Genomic DNA, 17,663 nt, shown 5'->3' with positions numbered 1-17,663 from the left:
TTGAGCTCTGCCATTTCCCAAAGGCAGCAACTTCTCTTTTGCCTGCTCACTAACAAGCAAGCCAGCTGAGCAACGAGCAGAATGAGACTGTATTACAGGTACTTGGGTGCAACTTCACAGTTTCTTCTCCCAGTATTTCACACTTTGGAATTAAACTAAGTACTTATCAAAAAAACATGTTCCAGACAAGCAGCAAGAACAGATGCATCCTCTCCACAGGGCAACAGAAAAGCTGATCAGCATTCCTGCCAACTTATTTGAGATTCTGCAATATTTCGCTACCCTAGCAAATGTGCCAGGTGAAAAACATCACCAACCTGTAGGTACAGCATAGAAAGTTAAGACACAATCCCCCTATAATCACCATTAAATACTGTATCACCTCAGCAAGCCAACTGCTGGTGCTGATGCTTTCGTATGTGGAAAACAAAACTATCAAAAGAAACACGAACATCAATCATCACATTCCAAGCTAATTACAAGCCATCAAACAACAGGAGTAAACCAATAAAACCCACAGAGTGATTTTATTTTTCCCTACTTAGAGTACCTGCAGGACCAAACCCTAATTTTTTTAAGGTTATTGCCTTGGTAACAATTAGGTATCTGAAAAAATGTTTTAATCTTCTCCGTTACTTCACAAGTCTGTAAGGCAACTCCTTATGTTTAGCCTGTGATTCTTTCTCCCTCCCTTTCCCATCTGAATTTCTAAGCTTCCCCCTCTGCTCCCAACCTCTGTGGTCTCAACTTGAGCTTGTGAGAGAGCATAACTAACAGAAGGCTCCTGTCCCTACAGATTCCCTCACATATTACACAAGATAAAGCTTTACTGTTGCCACTGACAGTTAGGAATCCACTCCCAGCCCCAGCCCTGGAGTTGAGCTCTGCAGGATCTGCATCCCAGCCAGAGGCAACTGCAACACAGGGCACAGACATACAGACAACTTTGTGCTACGCAGATGAGACACGAATTGAACTCCACGCTCCCACTGACACACTAACAAGTCTTGCTTCTCTGCCTCCACAACATAAACATGTCCTAAGTGCATAAGCAGCTCCCTTACTGTATTCTGAAATGCTGAAGGTCTCATTCCATCACACAAAGCTCAACCGCTGACAAGAACTGTCAGAAAATCTTCAGGGGTTGAACACCCTCTTTATAGAGCGCTATGCAAGAACAACTTTTGCATCATAATCTGCAGTTTGATTTACTTCAATCCATATGCACACATTTTTATTCAAAAAAAGCAGAAGAAACAGCACACCAGATAAAAAAGGCTTAAAATCCACTTTAATAATGCATTCCTGTAACATTTCTCAGACAAACTCAAACTTGTTAGTGGGACAATTACAGCTCATGTTCAAACAGTTTACACTAAATGAAAAATCTTGTAGTACTTCTACACAAAAGACAGGCAAGGTTAAGATTATACAAACATTTGTTTCAGTTAAATCTTCAGCATGAGATACAGTATCTTTGTCCAATAGATTGTACTTTACTACCAGTAAAAATAAACAGCGATACAACACATTATCAAAAAATCCATCCAAATAAGATCCTCTCAGCCATTCAGGCTGCACATGACAGTCAACTACTTTAAAGAAACAGATGGTCCAGATAAAAAGAATAACTACAGGTTAGGAAAAAAAAAATAATGAAAGAAATAAACTAACATAAAATCTCCCCCAATTCACTACACGATGGATCATTTGGAGCTATATAAATTTACAGAATCATGGGAGCTGCAAAGTACCCAGATGCCGCCCTAGTTCTCCAGAGACTTTCCTGTGCTCTTAAGCAGGGTACACTACGCTAAAAAAAATGTCAAGACATACTGCAATTTTATCTAGGTTAGTCTCAGGACTCCGGCTGCAAATAGGAAACCTGGAACGGTCAAGGCATTAGGGTCCTTGCCAGATTTTACCGTTACTGAACAACCTTGGCAGCCTCCCAGAATCCATTTTTCACATTGAAATTATAGGAATGCACCACATGAAATTTTCTAAAACCTTAACCAGTCAGACTGCACTCCCCTTGTCCTAGAGTGGCTTTACCAAAACAGGCCCTAATTAACTATTTTTAAGATCCTTTCCCCCCACCCCCCTCCAAGTTGAACCCTGTATGGCCTGCCAAGATTCCTCTTTGGGGCATGTGCAGGGGGTAGCTTAATCCTGTTAGTATCTGCGACGCTTGTTAGGGCCAAAATCACCCCCTGGATTTCCTCTGTTGAAGGCAGGCGGGTTCCCTCCCATCGCTCCGAGGCCTTCCATCGCACCACCCTGGCCAAAGCGATCTGCTGGCGGTGGTGGAGTCTTGCAATGAGGACAAATGCAAAAGAGGCAGGAAGAAAAACAAGGAACAAAGGGCAGTTAAAAGCCATTTGAGTTGATCCAGATTCTACCAGGCAGGACTACACAATTCCAGACGACCTTGCTACAAACCTTCACCCCACCAAAAATATCCCTGAAGCTGGACTGACGGGACCACTGCAGGACCAAGTCCCTTTCCCCATGTAACTTGTAGTCAGGCATACTGGAACACACCTTGCACCATGTCACAGACTAGTGCCCTGCTGTGGAGCATGTGAGTAATGCAATCTGGGAAAGGAGAACTTCCCATTTTCACCATATTCCTTCACCCAAATTGAATGTGAATGAGGAGCAGTATATTGACACTGTCACAATCCAGGTGTACACAATACTCCAATTCCAAAATAAGTGTGCAATACTAGTCTTGTGCCCAGATAGAATCCTGTTATTTCCATTCCTTTGGCTCTCCTCTCTCCCAGCTGAGATAATGCTATTGCACAGCCTCCTCCTTCCAGCAGGGAGAAGATGATCAAAGGATAATTCAGACTGAAAGGTACCTCAGGAGGTCTCTAGTCCAACTTCCTGCTCAAGGCAGAGTCGGCTATGAGGTCAGACTAGATTAGCCACAGCTTTATCCAGGCAGGACTTGCAAACATGCAAGGATGAAGACTGCACCACCTCTCTGGGCAACCTGTCCCACTGCTTGAACATTCTCATGGTGGATATGGTACTTCCTTTGAGGAAGGTACTGGAAGCAACCACTGTCTCCTCCTTCCTCCCAGACTGGAGCTAAGTGACTACAGAGAGCAGAGCTTCTTTATACCAGGCTCCTGGGTTCCATTTATTCTTTGTCCACACATTTACAGCAATGATACATATATGCACATCATAACTGGTATTAGTACTGTACATGATTCCATGGTATTGCCCAGTTCTACAGAACACAGACCCAAACTTCAGCAAAACAGTCAATGGGGAAGTCCCAGGGACTCACTCAATGCTCGCTTTGCTGGCAGTGCAGGGGAGGCACTAGCAGTAACACAGCACTGGTACCTTTTTTTCCCCTTTCCTACAGGTGAGAATTTCTGAGTAATCATGAACTTTCCTGTAGCACATATCACAGGGAAGGACACTGCAATCACTCCAAGCAGCTGGAGCAAACATGCAAAGTAACTGTTCCCTACATGAATGAAGAGCTAGAATACACGGGCCCAGTAACTCCTAAAACCAAGCACACGGCCAGGATAGTTTATAAAAAAGACTATACATATATCTGACCATTAGAGAAACAGCTTTCTGGTTTTTGGTCTAAATGATTTTATTTCATCATAGTGATCTGAACTCACTTCCCCTTTCCATTCCTCTCTTCATCTTCCCCCCTTAATTTCCTTGTGTAGTACACATTCCCTTCACGGCAGCCGTGCCGCTGTCCCTACCACTTAAATACAAAAGCTTATACCCAAATAAAACCGTTCTTTATGAAAAAAAATTTTCCATGAGGTAGCAGTCAAGATAGATCAAGAAGTCTAAGTAAGAAGGTTTGCAGGAAAATTACTTATTAGACCAGTTGACATCAACTGCTAAATGAAGATGAACTTTCAGAACAAACTCGACTCTGCTGCTGTTTCTGCTGCTGACTGAAGTGCTGACACTGTTGGAGGATTGAGAGGAATGACAGATGCCACAGTCTATTGTAAATCTCTGCAGTGAAATTTAAAACTAAATTAAATATAAAAAATTTAAAAAGGCAAATAAATAAGCATAACCTCCACTGATTCTTTGTTCTTTACCTCCTTGGCAAGTGAGCTGAACTCATTTTAGCATACTCACTATTACCATACTCAGCCTATAAGCATAGGAGATAATTGTTTTTAGAACTGGTAATGTACAGAACATTCCTGGAAGCTTGCGTTTATGTCTGCAAGAATCTACTATCAAAACACTCTCATTCAATTAAGTGCTTCCCGTTATGCCGTTACAACAAATAACCATATATTATTGCTAAGATCCTTCTAACAAACGCTTTAGCACTAGCTATCTTGGAAGCAAAGTAAGTAGTTACTAGACTTGGCTCATTCTCCTGAAAATTACCAACTAGTATCAAGGCAAGATTAACTTCTAAAGATTTCAGCAGGAGATAAGCAAGAGGGCTAGGCAGACAAACAAGCTTCAACTTTAGCAGCACAGTGCATAACAATGGAAACAACATAATTTGCATTTAAAAGGTGTGTACAAAAAGCAGATGGAGATACATTACCATTCCCATGGCTCCATCAGGTATCATAGCTCCAGGACCAGTTGTGGGAGGTGCAGCAGCTGTGACATTGGTACCACCCATAGCTCCTCTATTGTTCATGCCAATGGTACCTGGAAAAGAAAAATTAAGAACAGTCCTGGCAGACACAGTGACTGGGGTTTAACTCCTCACTCCAGAGCTACAGAACACAGTATAAACTGCCTGCAGCTTTATATTCAGGGACAGAGTCCTAGTGTATTAACTAGCTTTGTGCTATTAGGTCAAGACAAACAGATCTTGTATTCCAGCATTATCTGAAACTACAGCAGTGTCTTGGCTTTGGCTGGGATAGAGTTAATTTTTCTTCTTAGTAACTAGAATAGTGCAGTGTTTTGGATTAGTATGGAATTTGGTATGAGAAGAATGCTGATAACACACTGATGTTTTCAGTTGTTGCTAAGAAATCCAGGACTTTCCAACTCCCCATATCCTGTCCATGCACAGGTGCATAAAAAGCTGGGGGGGAGCCGAGCCAATGAAATATTTTGTATCATGTAACATCTTGCTCAGTATATAAAGCAGGGGTGTCCAGGAAGAAGGGGGCTCTTTCTCCCTTTCAGGATTGCAATTGTAGGATCTCAGGTTTTTCAGAATCACTGGCTGAGAACAGGCCTAGGTATCAGTTGTCAGGTGGTGAGCAACTGCATTGCCCGTTCCTACTTTCTACTATTGATATTTATTTTATTACAATTACTAAACTGTTTTTATCTCAACCTACGAGCCTCCTTTCACCCCTCCATCTCCCTCCCCATCCCCCGGGCAGGGGGGAGGGTGAACGGCTGTGCGGGGTTTGGCTGCTGGCCGGGTTCACACCTGACAAGCAGGGTCTAACACTCGCCACCATCAACCACTAAGTCCCCATTGCCTTTTCACTTGCTCTTGTACCTGTGGCCCGAAACTCGAAGTCATGTAGTCAAAATATGGAAATACAGTAATCATTTCATGGGTTCAAGGTCTAGTGCTACATGTCGTACCAGCTTTTGTATCAGTACAGACTTCTGAAGCACACTATGGGTCTGACAGCAACTTCAAACAAGTCTTTTGCTTACTGAAATGAGTCTTTCACAAATGTACAGTACTGCCTCATTCCCAAATTTCATTACCTTTCCTGTTACAAGAACGCTTCCTGTCACTGAACTGGGAGGAGATTACTATGACTGACTTTCTAAATAAGAAGCCAATAAAGTAAGACTGCTCAAAAAATGCACAGATATTGTAAAGTAGGAAAGGAACATGCATACGAACAAAGACGGCCACAGGATACTCTTACCTCCCATACCCATCTGTCCCATTCGCATGTCTGGTGGCTCCCTCTGGAAAGAGACACTCATTTCAAATTATAAAAATCCAGGCTTTTAAAAAAGGTAATTATACAAATTCACTGAGTTCTGGGGTTTTACTACTGAAAACTGCAAAAAAAAAGTAATTCTCAGTGTAAATTTCAGAAGATCTGAGCTACCTTCACACGGTAACTGCTGAACAAACAGGTCTTACTTAAAATCTCTCATTCTGAAAGACTGTTTTTCACAATCAAGGTAAAACATCCAGCAGCAAAGCTGCACGTGCAAGTTTTACCAAACAGCAGCATAAAGAGATATCTGATACCTGGATGGAAAGATCTGCTGAGTAGCAATAACACATTAGATAGAATTAGTTTTGATACTTCCTCAGCATAGCTAAGAAGCTTTTCCTGTTGAAAGGAATGCAAGCTATACATAAAGATGCAGCATTGGGTCACGTGCATTAAAATATCAGTTAGCAAGCTCAATTTCTCTTTTATTAACTGGGCATTGGGGACACAACGCAGACCTCCCTCACTATAAAGCTAGGAGCACCTCCTCACTTCAGTGCACTTTTCCACAGTGCAAACTGAAGAACAGATTTCACTCCAGCTGTAGTCTCAGTGCCACTATCATATGAAGGCACTATTATTTAGAGAAATCAGGAGTTATGCTGTACAGGGTAATATTCACACATTTAGGTCAATCACATGGTTTTGGCCCTTCTGGTTTGACATATTTAGCTATTTTGCTTAGGGGTCAACTTTTTGCAAGGATACATAAACACTAGATACCCAGCTGTATCAATGGTGTTATACCACTACAGCTGCCTCCAGAATAGAAAGTTGCTGGAACTGGAAATGTAAAGGGGAAAAAAAATATATAGTTCTTTATAAAACTAAAGATACTGCTATTAAAAGGCAGGCTACCACACCTTTTCAGTTACAAGGAAATACTTCACCAATTGACTTTTAAGTGCAAGCAATTACCATGCCTGCAGCAGTGCCTCAAGTTGGGATCATTTCATCTAAGCATGACTAAGACAGTGTGCAGGCTAGGGATATAGACAGGCATATGACCATAACAGGGCTCTGCAGCAGTACTTCAGGACAGTACCTCTTTGTTGCTGTTAGAATAATATTAGTTAGCATACATTCTTCTGAACAGCAGGACAGCTAGTGAGGGTCCTACATGAACAGCAGTGGAACTGTAACTGAGGTATTGTCCTTGTTTCGGTTGGGATAGAGTTAATTTTCTTCCTAGTAGCTGGTACAGTGTTTTGGATTTAGTATAATACTGATTACATGCTGATGTTTTTAGTTGTTGCTAAGTAGTGCTTATACTAAACCAAGGACTCCTCAGCTTCTCATGCCCTGCCAGCAAGAAGGCTGGAGGGGCACAAAAGCTGGGAGGGGGACACAGCCAGGACAGCTGACCCCAACTGGCCAAAGCAATATTCCATCCCATAAAATGTCATGCCCAGTATATAAACGGGGGGGAATTGGCCAGGAGGGTTATCACTGCTCAGGGCCTGGCTGAGCACTGAGTGGTGGTGAGCAAGTGCATTGTGCATTATCTGTCTTCCTTAGGTTTTATTTCCCTCTCTTTTTGCATATTCATTTTCATTACAATTGTTGTTATTGTATTTTATTTTTATTTCAGTTATTAAACTGGTTTTATCTCAACTCCTGCATTTTACTTGTTTTCAATCCTCCTCCTCATCTCAGCAGGAGCAGGGAGGGAGGAGGTAGCAAGCAGCTGTGTGGTGCTTAGTTGCCAGCTGGGGCTAAACTGCAACGGGTATTTATATTTTCCAGACTAAACTGTATTACGATTGGAGGGAGCCAATAATTTAGAGTAGAATGCACTACAGATGTAGAGTCCCTCAAGCAACAAGTTAAGCATCCACAGAAGGCTCCATGCTGCAGAAGAACAAAAATCTGTCAGTGTCCAGATGTAATGGGAAGTTAGAAGCACTCATACCGCATCAGCAAAATTCCCTTTAAAGCCTTCCTGCTGGCGTCTCATCATCTCTTCTTGCTGCCTTCTCATTTCCTCCTCACGGCGCCTGCGTTCTTCCTCTTGCCTGTAAAAAAGGTCCAAGGGTGCTCAAGACAGCATACACAAACCATTTGCATCACAGTTTTGCAGTGCTGCCTAATGGCTCTTGTTTGGAAACCTACAACTTTAAGAAAATTATTTTGCTGAGGCTGTAAAATATTAGGTATCTCATGATAAAACCAGAAACATATACGTGCAACAAGACATTTCCAACACTTTCAGTTTTAAGTTCATTATAAAACCCAACGCGAGCACACCCATGTGTATGTCTCTTGAGGAACAGCTGAGGGAACTGGGGTTGTTTAGCCTGGAGAAAAGAAGGCTGAGGGGAAACCTCATAGCTCTCTACAGCTACCTGAAAGGAGGTTGTAGTGAGGTGGGGGTCAGTCTCTTTTCCCAAGTATCAAGTGATAAGATGAGAGGAAATGGCCTCAAGTTGTGTCAGGAGAAGTTTAGATTGGACATTGCAAAAAATTTATTCACTGAAAGGGTTATCAAGCATTGGAACAGGCTGCCCAGGGAAGGGGTTGAAGCACCATCCCTGGAGGCATTTAAGTGTAGATGTGGCACTTTGGGACACAGTTTAGTGGTGGACTTTGCAGTGTTGGGTTTATGGCTGGACTCGATCATAAGAGTCTTTTCCAACCTAAATGATTCTATGATTCTAGGTACACAGCAGCTCCCAAATACATGCTGAGTACATGCAACATAATGCATACAAGCCAGACAGTTCTCAAGACCCTTCTATTACAGCAGGAGTCTGGAGATCTTCCTGGAGCTTCTCAAAATGACCCTGAAACAAGGAAGAGCTGGAATGCAGAGAGAAATGCTACAACAGGGTTTCCCAACCTGGAGCACTGAAGCCACAAAATCACTGCACTGCTTCTGATTTTTCTGCTTCAAGTCAAGGAGCTAAACTGAGACACAAAATTGTAAAAAACCAAATACTAATCAGTGGAAGAAACTCCTAACTCTTCTATCTTAAACCAACTGTACACTCTCTCTATGAACAAAAAGGCCCAAAATAACAACCACACTAAGTAGCAATTAAATTGTCACACTGAACAATTAGGTGCACTGAAGAATCGTTTCATTCCATAATATTATGGATTCACAGTATTTCATAACCTGCCCCCTTACCTGAGTTCCAACTGTTTACGTTTTTGTACTTCTTGGTTATGCAATTCCTCCATTCTCCTCAGCTCTTCCTGACGTCTCATTAAATCTGTAAAAGATGGCAGCAAAAAACCCAAACTCATCTCCCATGCCACTTCTTATCAATTCCTGGACTAGAACTGGAACACACAAGAGCATAAGGTAACAGAGCCTCCAACACCACAGTAACACCCTTCCACTCATTCGCAACCACCATGCTTGGTCACAAGTCAAGCAGCTCACCTTCAGTAGCCTCTAGCCAGCCTACTGAGCTACCCACCCCCAGCTGTTGCAGGGCCATGTTCTGATACTGTATTTATCTTTGATTGGTACCTTGCCGCATGAGCATAACTTGATGCTCATGGCGAGCTGCTTCCATTTCCATTTCCAGCTTCTCTCGAGCTTCCTTGATGTTGCGGTCTACTTGTTCTTGCTGCTGCTTCTCCATTTCTATTAGAGCCTTCCAACGCATGGCATATTCGTACTCAAAGCTGCCAGGCTGTGCAAATCGAGGAGGCTGCTCACGCTCCCTGTCAAACAAGGAAGAGCTAGTGAATGCTTCAACAGAGAAAGGAGGAACCAAGAAAAATACATTTGTGTGTTAAATGCAATGGCAGATCCTTTCAACAGTTAGAAATGCATTTCTTAGTGCAACAAATAAGGAACCACTTTGTCTTTTACTCTCTCACAAATGGCTATGCCTGAGATACCAGTTTGTCTGCTCCTCAGGAATCAGCTTATTAAAAGGAGATACTTAGGCAGAATCCTCCTGCAGGATTAATGATACATGGAAACTGCATCCTGTCCTCCTCCATAACAAGCAACAACACTGCTTTCGTACAGCACCAAAAGATTCTGGGTAAAGACATTTAGAAATACTCCTGAAAGAAACAGCCTTTGCTCCTGCTGCACATCTTATGGAGAGATCCACTCCAGAAACAAACACTACCCAAACATTTGTGTTTATTTCACTAATCTCTGTGGTCCCTGCACCTGGAGCACACGACTATTCCTGATGCTGCCTCCCAGCTCCTGAAGCTGTCATAGACCTTCCTCGAAAAATTCATGAGCTCACACTGTTTACTAATTCCCACTGCTTCGATCACATGATAGTTACTTACAATGGGAAGCCTTCAAAAACCATGGCCTTATACCTGGATAGCTCTACAATCTCCTAATGCTATTCACATCATTCCTTAAATTTTCACTGAGAGTTCAAATCTGTTTCCTCCACAGACTTTTCATAATACTTAGAGCAAGAAACTTAAGTCTTTGCTTCAGCTTCTCATCTGAGCAAGGGGACCTCACATTATCTCAAACTGACCCAATTTTTTATTTCAACGACTGAAGCAGACTTATGAAAAATATGTGGAGGCTGCCAGTCTTATCAAGCAGTGTGGATCCAAAACCACTCCTTTCTTCCTGCTAATCATGACAAAAGAACAGTGTATACAACTGTCTTTCCAGAGTCAGCTCAGATTTACAGAAAAAAGGAAAACCTTTAGTAGCACTGATGAGCTACCCTCCTAAGACTGAGGCACTAGTCAGTGTCCCAGTCCACAGGTAGTCTCATCTCCTGTCGCATGGCAGGCACGTACTTGTGATATTGCTGGTTTTTGATGACTAGTTTCTCTGGTAGTCCCTCTTCATCATCATACTGATCCATGGGCTCCACAGTGACAGGCCGAGGGAATCTGTAAAGAAAAGATGAGTTGCTTTCAATAAAATCCAGGAATGAGCTTACAGTGTAGGAAAATGTGTACTGTGTCTGAACTTATAAAATACCAGGGTTTAGCACTGCTCAAAGAAATTCAGAGCAGTTGGGGATCTCAACTAAAGTGAAACCAGGAATCACTTTGAATGCTTCTTTCTTTCTAGAAAGAGGAGCTAAGCTGTTAATTAAAATCCTTGTTGAATCCAAACCAAAACTGTACTGTAAGAATACCTGCAGTTACTAGTTCAAATTAACAGCCTAACTGGAACCTGACATCCTCCAGTAGTATCTACTCAGCAGGAAGTCTTGTAGTCCTCTGGGTCTGCTTTTTTTACCCCTTTCCTCCCTTGCTACATGGCCAACCATGGGGTGCACAACTCCTTGTATGCTTTTTTGTATCTGCCTAAAGCAGAGTAACTACACTGCTCCTCACTGGAGGCTGTACCATTCAGTCATGCTCTCCCAGTGAGACCATCACATGCCATTATTGCCAAGCAGCAGTGCTCTGTAAGTGCCTGTTGTACCCTGTCTGAATCTCCCCCTCAAGAAATCCACTGATGCACTTCACAGAGACACTGAGCATGTGTCTCCTGGTTCCTGTGTGCAGAAGAAAGTATCTAATAGAAGTGTCTCCAATCTCTGAATTAGCTCCCCATCACAGCACTAATAATGGTCTTCCTCAGCACAAAGCAGCACCACAGTTTCTCGTTAGCTCCTCAACCCCCTTTGCGAGAGCTGGGGAAATGGAAGAGAAATGAGCACGCTATGTCAAGTGGTAAGCGGTGTCCAGACTCCAGCAAGAGAGCCGGATATGAGAGGTTAAAATCTCTCTCCTCAGTTGAAGATCCACAACGTAGCTTTTCACTTCAATGTGACATAATCCATTATTAAGTCTTATTTTACAATGTGAACCAATTCCAACCAGCCTATCTAGCTGTTACTGTCATGAACCAGGACAAACCATAACAAAAATAATCAAAACCAAACCATAACTAGAAATAAGCAACATAGTGGTTTGCTGTCCTAGGTATCAGACTGATAGCTACAAAAAGATTGAATGCTACCCTCAGGTACTCTCAGTTACACACTAGTAAGTGATTAGGTTTGCATGGTCACTTTTAGAAAGGTTTTCAAAGTTCTTTCAGGATATAGAGTTTCGAACCAACAAAAGCTCCCTAACAGCAATCCTACCTCAGAGCACTACACACTACACTGGTTAACCCCGAAGAATCTCAGGGAGAAAAAGAGATTAAAAAAACCCACAAAAAAAAACACCTGCTTTTTGAAACTGAGTATGCTTATGGAGGGCTGTGCCACATGCAGGCCTCCAAGAAAAAAAAAAAGAAGCGAGAAGCACAAAACTTATAAAATTACTTCAGAAATTAGCAGTATAGCCCAAATGTCAAGAAGTATTCTATTCACAAATTCTAGATGCATGCATACAAAATATACAGTAATTTTTATTTCCATGAGATCAAAAATGGCTCCCTCTTAATCATTAGAGCAACAAGTCACACTCTGGGCAATGCATCTAGAATTAGCCATTTACTTGAGCAGGCTCACATAATTATGCAGGAACATGCTCTGTGCTTGAGTATCATAAGGCAACTAGGAAAACACTTTATTATGGTTAAAACTCTAAACAACCCAATCTATCCAACCAGCTCCTCTGACAGATGCCCACAGTGGTGGATCAGCATTCCACTCCAGCAGTGCATGCTGCTGCGTGAAGACCCAAGACTCACCTCTGAAGTGACCCAGAGTGCACAATTAACACACTTGAGCTTCATTTCAACAAATTATATAGATGGTCTCCGATACAGCTCCTACTTCTTAAAGGCTGCTTTAATTGCCCTAAGAAGGCATTATCAAGAAAGAGCTTATTGGGAAGTTTTATGCACTTAACCCACTAGCACCTTCCCAGAAGGAAGCTTTCAGACCTGAGTTTCAGCACAGACTCACTCTTGTTGGAACAAAGCTAAAGAAAGTTCTCCCCAGGCAGATCACTCACCACTGCCCCACTCTGGTGTTAAGAAACACTGCTCACAAGCCAACGCCACCCAGGCCAATATAGCACTTGTTGCCCTCCACACTTACGTAGTTAGCAGGAAAGACCCATCACTACATCTATCCAGGGCTTTCCTAGCAGCAGGCTTCCCTGAGAACTCCACAATGCCTTTCCCAGAGGATCGTCCTCTGTCATCCACAATAACCACAGCCCTTTCCACTTGGCCAAACACCGAGAAGGCTTCCTCCAGGAGCTCATTGGACACAAACTGAGGCAGGTTCCTGACTGTCAGCGATGCGCTGTGGCATGCAAAACGCACTCTTAGCTGCTTCCCACGTAGGGGCATGTTGTCTAGTTCCACCTTTGCAATCTCTGCCAGAGTGCGAGTTTCCTGGAGAGAAAAAAAGAGTTATCATTAAAACTCTCAATACAGTACAGAATCAGTCACAGTCACAACAGTTACAAGACTATTTTTCCTGAACAAATACTTCAGAGAAGAACAAATAACCCTCCCATAGCATGGTAAAAAGTGTCCTAACAAACCATAGTTATTCCTTATTATCAATGACTCTAGCTGAATAGGCATGTACAGAGGTTGGGGGGAGGGAGCAGAAAATAAAATAAAATAAAAAAATGTATCGGGCATAAACTTAATCCAACAGCCAGTATGAAACTAAGCAAACAGTTAAATGATCATTATCTATCAGACATAATTATATTAAGGCTACAAAGCATGCCTCTTGATTTTGTTTAATAAATAACATCAAAAAGAATAAAAACCAAGATTCAACTATTAGCCAAGCCTGATAACTATAAAAGGAAATGCTGATTGTATGACAATCCATGAAAGACATCCCATGCCAGTTTCACACCTTTTCACTCATTTAAGTCACTCTCAAGCAACTACACTATAGAAAATTGCCCCAGACTTTGGTGTGAGAACCTCATGCTCCACCCACTCTCGCCTTAGGGCTTTCAGAAAGGTAGGACATGAGCCAATAAAGTCTGAGATCTACTACTTACTCTATGTTGGTAGCTACCAACGTGATCATCTAGATATCCCCTACCTCAAGAGTACATCACTCCAGTAACACTGCATGACAGCCCACGTTCATAGAAATTCCATGTTCACACCCTTCCAGAAAATGGAAGCCTACTTTGCCTATAGTAGCATTACATCTGTGTTTTCTTTCTGTTTTCTACCAGCTGACCTCAGAATAACTTTATCAGATCTTATAAATGCTGCCACAAACTGACTGAATTCACATTCCTTCTTGTAACAAGCTCTAGACAAACCACTTGTAGAAGCTGATCCCGTATTTCAGGTTACTAAAAATCAACAGCAGGCTTAATTAACAAGATATCTGAACATCTACTACTATCAGTTAGAAATACTCCTCCAGTGCAAGTCATTGCCACAAAAACACCCCAAAGGTAGCAAGTTACTCACCAGCCTGATAAAGCCAAAGCCTTTGTCTTTGTGTATGAAGACTTCACCTGCCTTGCCATACTTCTCAAATAACTTCCTCATCTCTTCTTCTGTAATATCTGGGGGCAGATTCCCCACAAACAGGCGGCTTCTTTGGGTGAAGGTCTTTTCACCAGGTTTCCGGAAATTCTTCAGATCAATAGTCAGGCCTTCATCTGAGGGGAACAAGGTACACAGCTGCTCTACAGTTGGGGGGATAAATTCTATTAGGTTTCATCACAGTGAACACAGAGACAGAGGACAATACAGGTAACACCACCCATTCACTTCGGTCTCAAACCTCTCCAGTCATCTCTACCACAAGGGGATTTTATTTCAGAATGGGCCCGTATTCTTTTTAAAGAAAACACATGCTTGGACCTCAGTGCTCATTAACATCGGTGGAAGGTAGTCTAGAACTGGATATACTACAGCTTGATATTACATGAGAAATTTCACTCAACTTTTGGAGATCTAGACAAGATGACTGGCCTGCCACAAAAACAACTGTAGTCACAATAGAGGATTATGCTATTACAACCTGAATAGTTATAGAAAAGTCACAGTCTGGCCAGGAACCAGATTTTTACTCAAAAACACCCAACCCCAGATGTCTAGAAAAATATGCAAATGAGAAGAAATGTTGCCCAGACAGGTAACATTTGAGATAGCTATCATTCTATGAGATGGGATTTGGGTTCCAGAGCCTGGGGTTCCAAGCTGAAAAGAAGGCTGTAATGGTGAAGATAGGGGGGGGGGGAAGGGGAAGCAAAAAAAAAAAAAAAAAAAAAAAAAAAAAAAAAAAATCACCAGCCATATAGATGAGACCTCAGAAAAATGACAAAGTTCATTACAAAAAAAAAAAAAAAAAACAAAAAAAAAAACCCCAAACCCCTATATTCAGTAAGTAATGCTATATCTAACACCAATAAACAGGACAAATTGTGGGAACATACTCACCCATCCCACACACTACCACCACCCCCCACATATACAATCTTTAAGCCTTAATTCAGCAAGAGTCCAGCACAATCCTGGAAGCTCTGCTACGCACCAGACACAGGGGTGGCTTTATCATCACTTTACCTCCCTGTGTCCCATTTTCTAAAATGTATACGGAACTTCCCCACACAGGACAGCAAGCCATAGAAAGCAATCCCTTTGCTTTGCAGAGGACACATCTCATGGCTATAAACATGAAATAAACTTACGAACATGAGTGTCTTGATTTATGCTACAAAGCACGGCACTAATCAGGAAAGGCTATTCATGCAAAGACAATGCAAGCAAGACATGCAAGGACAACTCTTTCATAAGAATAAGCACAACTGAAAAAAAAAAAAAAACCCAAACAAACCAAACAAGACTGACAGTGTATCTATAGAAGGGTAGTGAGAGTAAGTTATCTACTTCACACAGCAAGGGTGCGTAAGTGATGTGTTTCCTCTTGAACCTGACACTATCACAAGTATTTGGGGATTGATTGCAAGGCCTATGAGAACACTGCGAAGAACTTACTGCAGAGTTATACCACTATCACTGTTCTGTCCTAAGTAGATCCACTCAAAGGAATCTGAGATACAGTCACTCGCTATAAGCTGATCCCTGTGAGAATACCACAATACGGTTTTGTGTTGTATTGATTCCAACCTGACTGGAAACAGACTGGTCTGTCACCTTTGTCTATTATCTTCTATGAATTGATAAGGAGTCATTTTAACATGGCTGCCTAATACAAATACACAAGATTTTTTTTACTAGCCCAGTATCTCTACATGTGTGTGCATATAATTAAACCTGCAACTCTGACTGAAAAACCACACAGAGCAACCATGCAAAGTGCACATATGAATTCTACATGCTTTTGTTTTAAACAGTATCCAAACTTAAAGAAAACTGAAAAAAAAAAAAAAAAAAATAGTCGAAGCGCTTGCTTCCCTGAAAACACTGATGGCAATGCCTTGCTGCCGTACTTCTAACTATCAAGTTAGATCAGTTAAGGCCCCAAAGGCCATTAATGTGTATTTTCTCAGTTCACAAGCAGCCCCTCTGCAACCCAAGTAACAGAGCTACAGTCCACGCTTACTAAGAACAAACCTGGAAACACACTAGGTCAGAGTAACAGCCATCATCAATGTCAGCTAGTTCTTTAATACTGAAATGTTATTAAGTAATGTAGGTATCTCCCAGTCCACCCCATTTAAAAATGTAGTCTTAACAGTTAAGTGCAGATGGCTGTAACAACGTTCTTACTACAACTGTATTCCTACAGGGGTCAAATTTATTTCACTAGTACTTAAGGAAACCCGTGTTGAAAAGCTGTCTGTTATGGTTGAGAAAAAAAGGAAACGGAGCCAACAGGAAACAGGCCATCTCGTATTTGCAAAGTTTACGGAAACACTGTTAAAGGTTCAGAGGCTTCCGAACCCTTGAAGCGAGCTTTTCCTGAGAAATTGAGGCAAAGAAGGAACCTCCACGTCACTGCCCAGTTTCGGGAAGAGCAGAAGCTTACAAACAAATCCCAGTCAAACCCACGGGAACCACGTGCATCTCCGAGTAGACCGAATAAAAAAAAAAAAAATCACCGGAAAAACCCAGCTGCAATTCAAACCGCTGTCTCCAACAACGGAGAAACCTGACTGCTGGAGGCGAACTGCGGGCCCGCGCCGCTGTTTGGTTAAGGAGCGGAGCTTTCACCGCTTTAAACCAAAAGAGCGGGTTCTGTTTCTTTCCACCGAGACCTGTTGCGCCCGCGCGGGCCGGGCCCTGAAGTTACCCTTGGCAGCGCGGTTGCTCGCTCAAGGCCTACCCGGAGCGGGGCCGGGCGGGCCCCCGCGGCGAGCCCGGGACTCACTCTGGCTGTTGGCCTGCTGCCCGTTGGCGGGGACGGACGGCGGCGGGTGCTGTGGATGCTGGTGCTGCTTCCGCGGAGCGTGGTTCTGCTTCTCCATGTTGAAGCCCTTGCTGCCCTGCATCTTCCCCCACCTAGAGGCAGACACGCCCGAGGTCGGTCGCGGCCCGCAACTCGACCCGCGGCCCCCGCCCGGCTCCCGCCGCCCCCGGCCCCGCCTCACCGGGGCCCGCCCGCGCGGCCGCGTGCAGCGGCGGGGCGGGGCGCGCGGCCCCCGGTAAGGCCCCGGCCGCCCGCCAGGGCGCGCCCCGCGGCGGAGCCGAGCCGCGCCGCGCCGCGCCACCCTCCCGCCGCCGCCGCCGCGGCCTCACCTGGCGGCGGACACCGGCGCCGGGGCGGATCGCGGCCTCCTTGCCCGCAGCAGCCCGGGGAGCGGCGCGCGCGCGGCCGGAACTGGCGCAGCCTACCCGAGCGCCCGCCAACCCGCGCTTCCATTGGCCTTCCCGCCACCGGCGCCGCG

General features: G+C 43.4%; 1 protein-coding gene across 4 annotated transcripts; it reads right to left on the bottom strand.

Moving 5' to 3' along the window:
• Window positions 1–1,271: 1,271 nt before the first annotated feature.
• Window positions 1,272–17,639, bottom strand: NONO (non-POU domain containing octamer binding). 4 transcript variants are annotated; one of them, XM_042807256.1, is made up of 11 exons: window positions 17,515–17,639; window positions 17,102–17,277; window positions 14,275–14,495; window positions 12,914–13,215; window positions 10,701–10,796; window positions 9,436–9,632; window positions 9,088–9,172; window positions 7,870–7,972; window positions 5,877–5,919; window positions 4,568–4,677; window positions 1,272–2,313 (listed from the first exon to the last, which is right to left on the bottom strand). In XM_042807256.1, exons 2-11 carry the CDS (start codon window positions 17,265–17,267, stop codon window positions 2,176–2,178), a joined length of 1,461 nt encoding a protein of 486 aa, XP_042663190.1. In that variant the 5' UTR covers window positions 17,268–17,277; window positions 17,515–17,639; the 3' UTR covers window positions 1,272–2,175. The 4 variants fall into 4 exon arrangements, with proteins under 4 accessions (XP_042663190.1, XP_042663191.1, XP_042663192.1 ...); XM_042807257.1 differs by having other exon boundaries at window positions 14,275–14,468; XM_042807258.1 differs by having other exon boundaries at window positions 17,147–17,277.
• Between the last annotated feature and the right edge of the window lie 24 nt (window positions 17,640–17,663).

This window comes from Tyto alba, unplaced genomic scaffold, assembly GCF_018691265.1.
Source record: "Tyto alba isolate M040663 unplaced genomic scaffold, T.alba_DEE_v4.0 Super-Scaffold_5, whole genome shotgun sequence".
Classification (NCBI taxonomy): Eukaryota; Metazoa; Chordata; class Aves; order Strigiformes; family Tytonidae; genus Tyto; species Tyto alba.
The sequence above is the reverse complement of the archived record's forward strand: the minus strand, read 5'-3'. Positions and strand labels throughout refer to the sequence as shown.

Excerpts from the sequence above, each read along its gene's own strand:
- NONO (XM_042807256.1), bottom strand. The coding sequence starts at position 17,267 with ATGCAGGGCAGCAAGGGCTTCAACATGGAGAAGCAGAACCACGCTCCG. Across the intron at positions 10,797-12,913 it reads GGGTCTTTCCTGCTAACTAC|ATTCCCTCGGCCTGTCACTG; the intron begins GTAAGTGTGGAG and ends TTTTCTTTACAG. Across the intron at positions 2,314-4,567 it reads CTGATGGAGCCATGGGAATG|ACTCCACCACCGCCAGCAGA; the intron begins GTAATGTATCTC and ends CCTCATTGCAAG.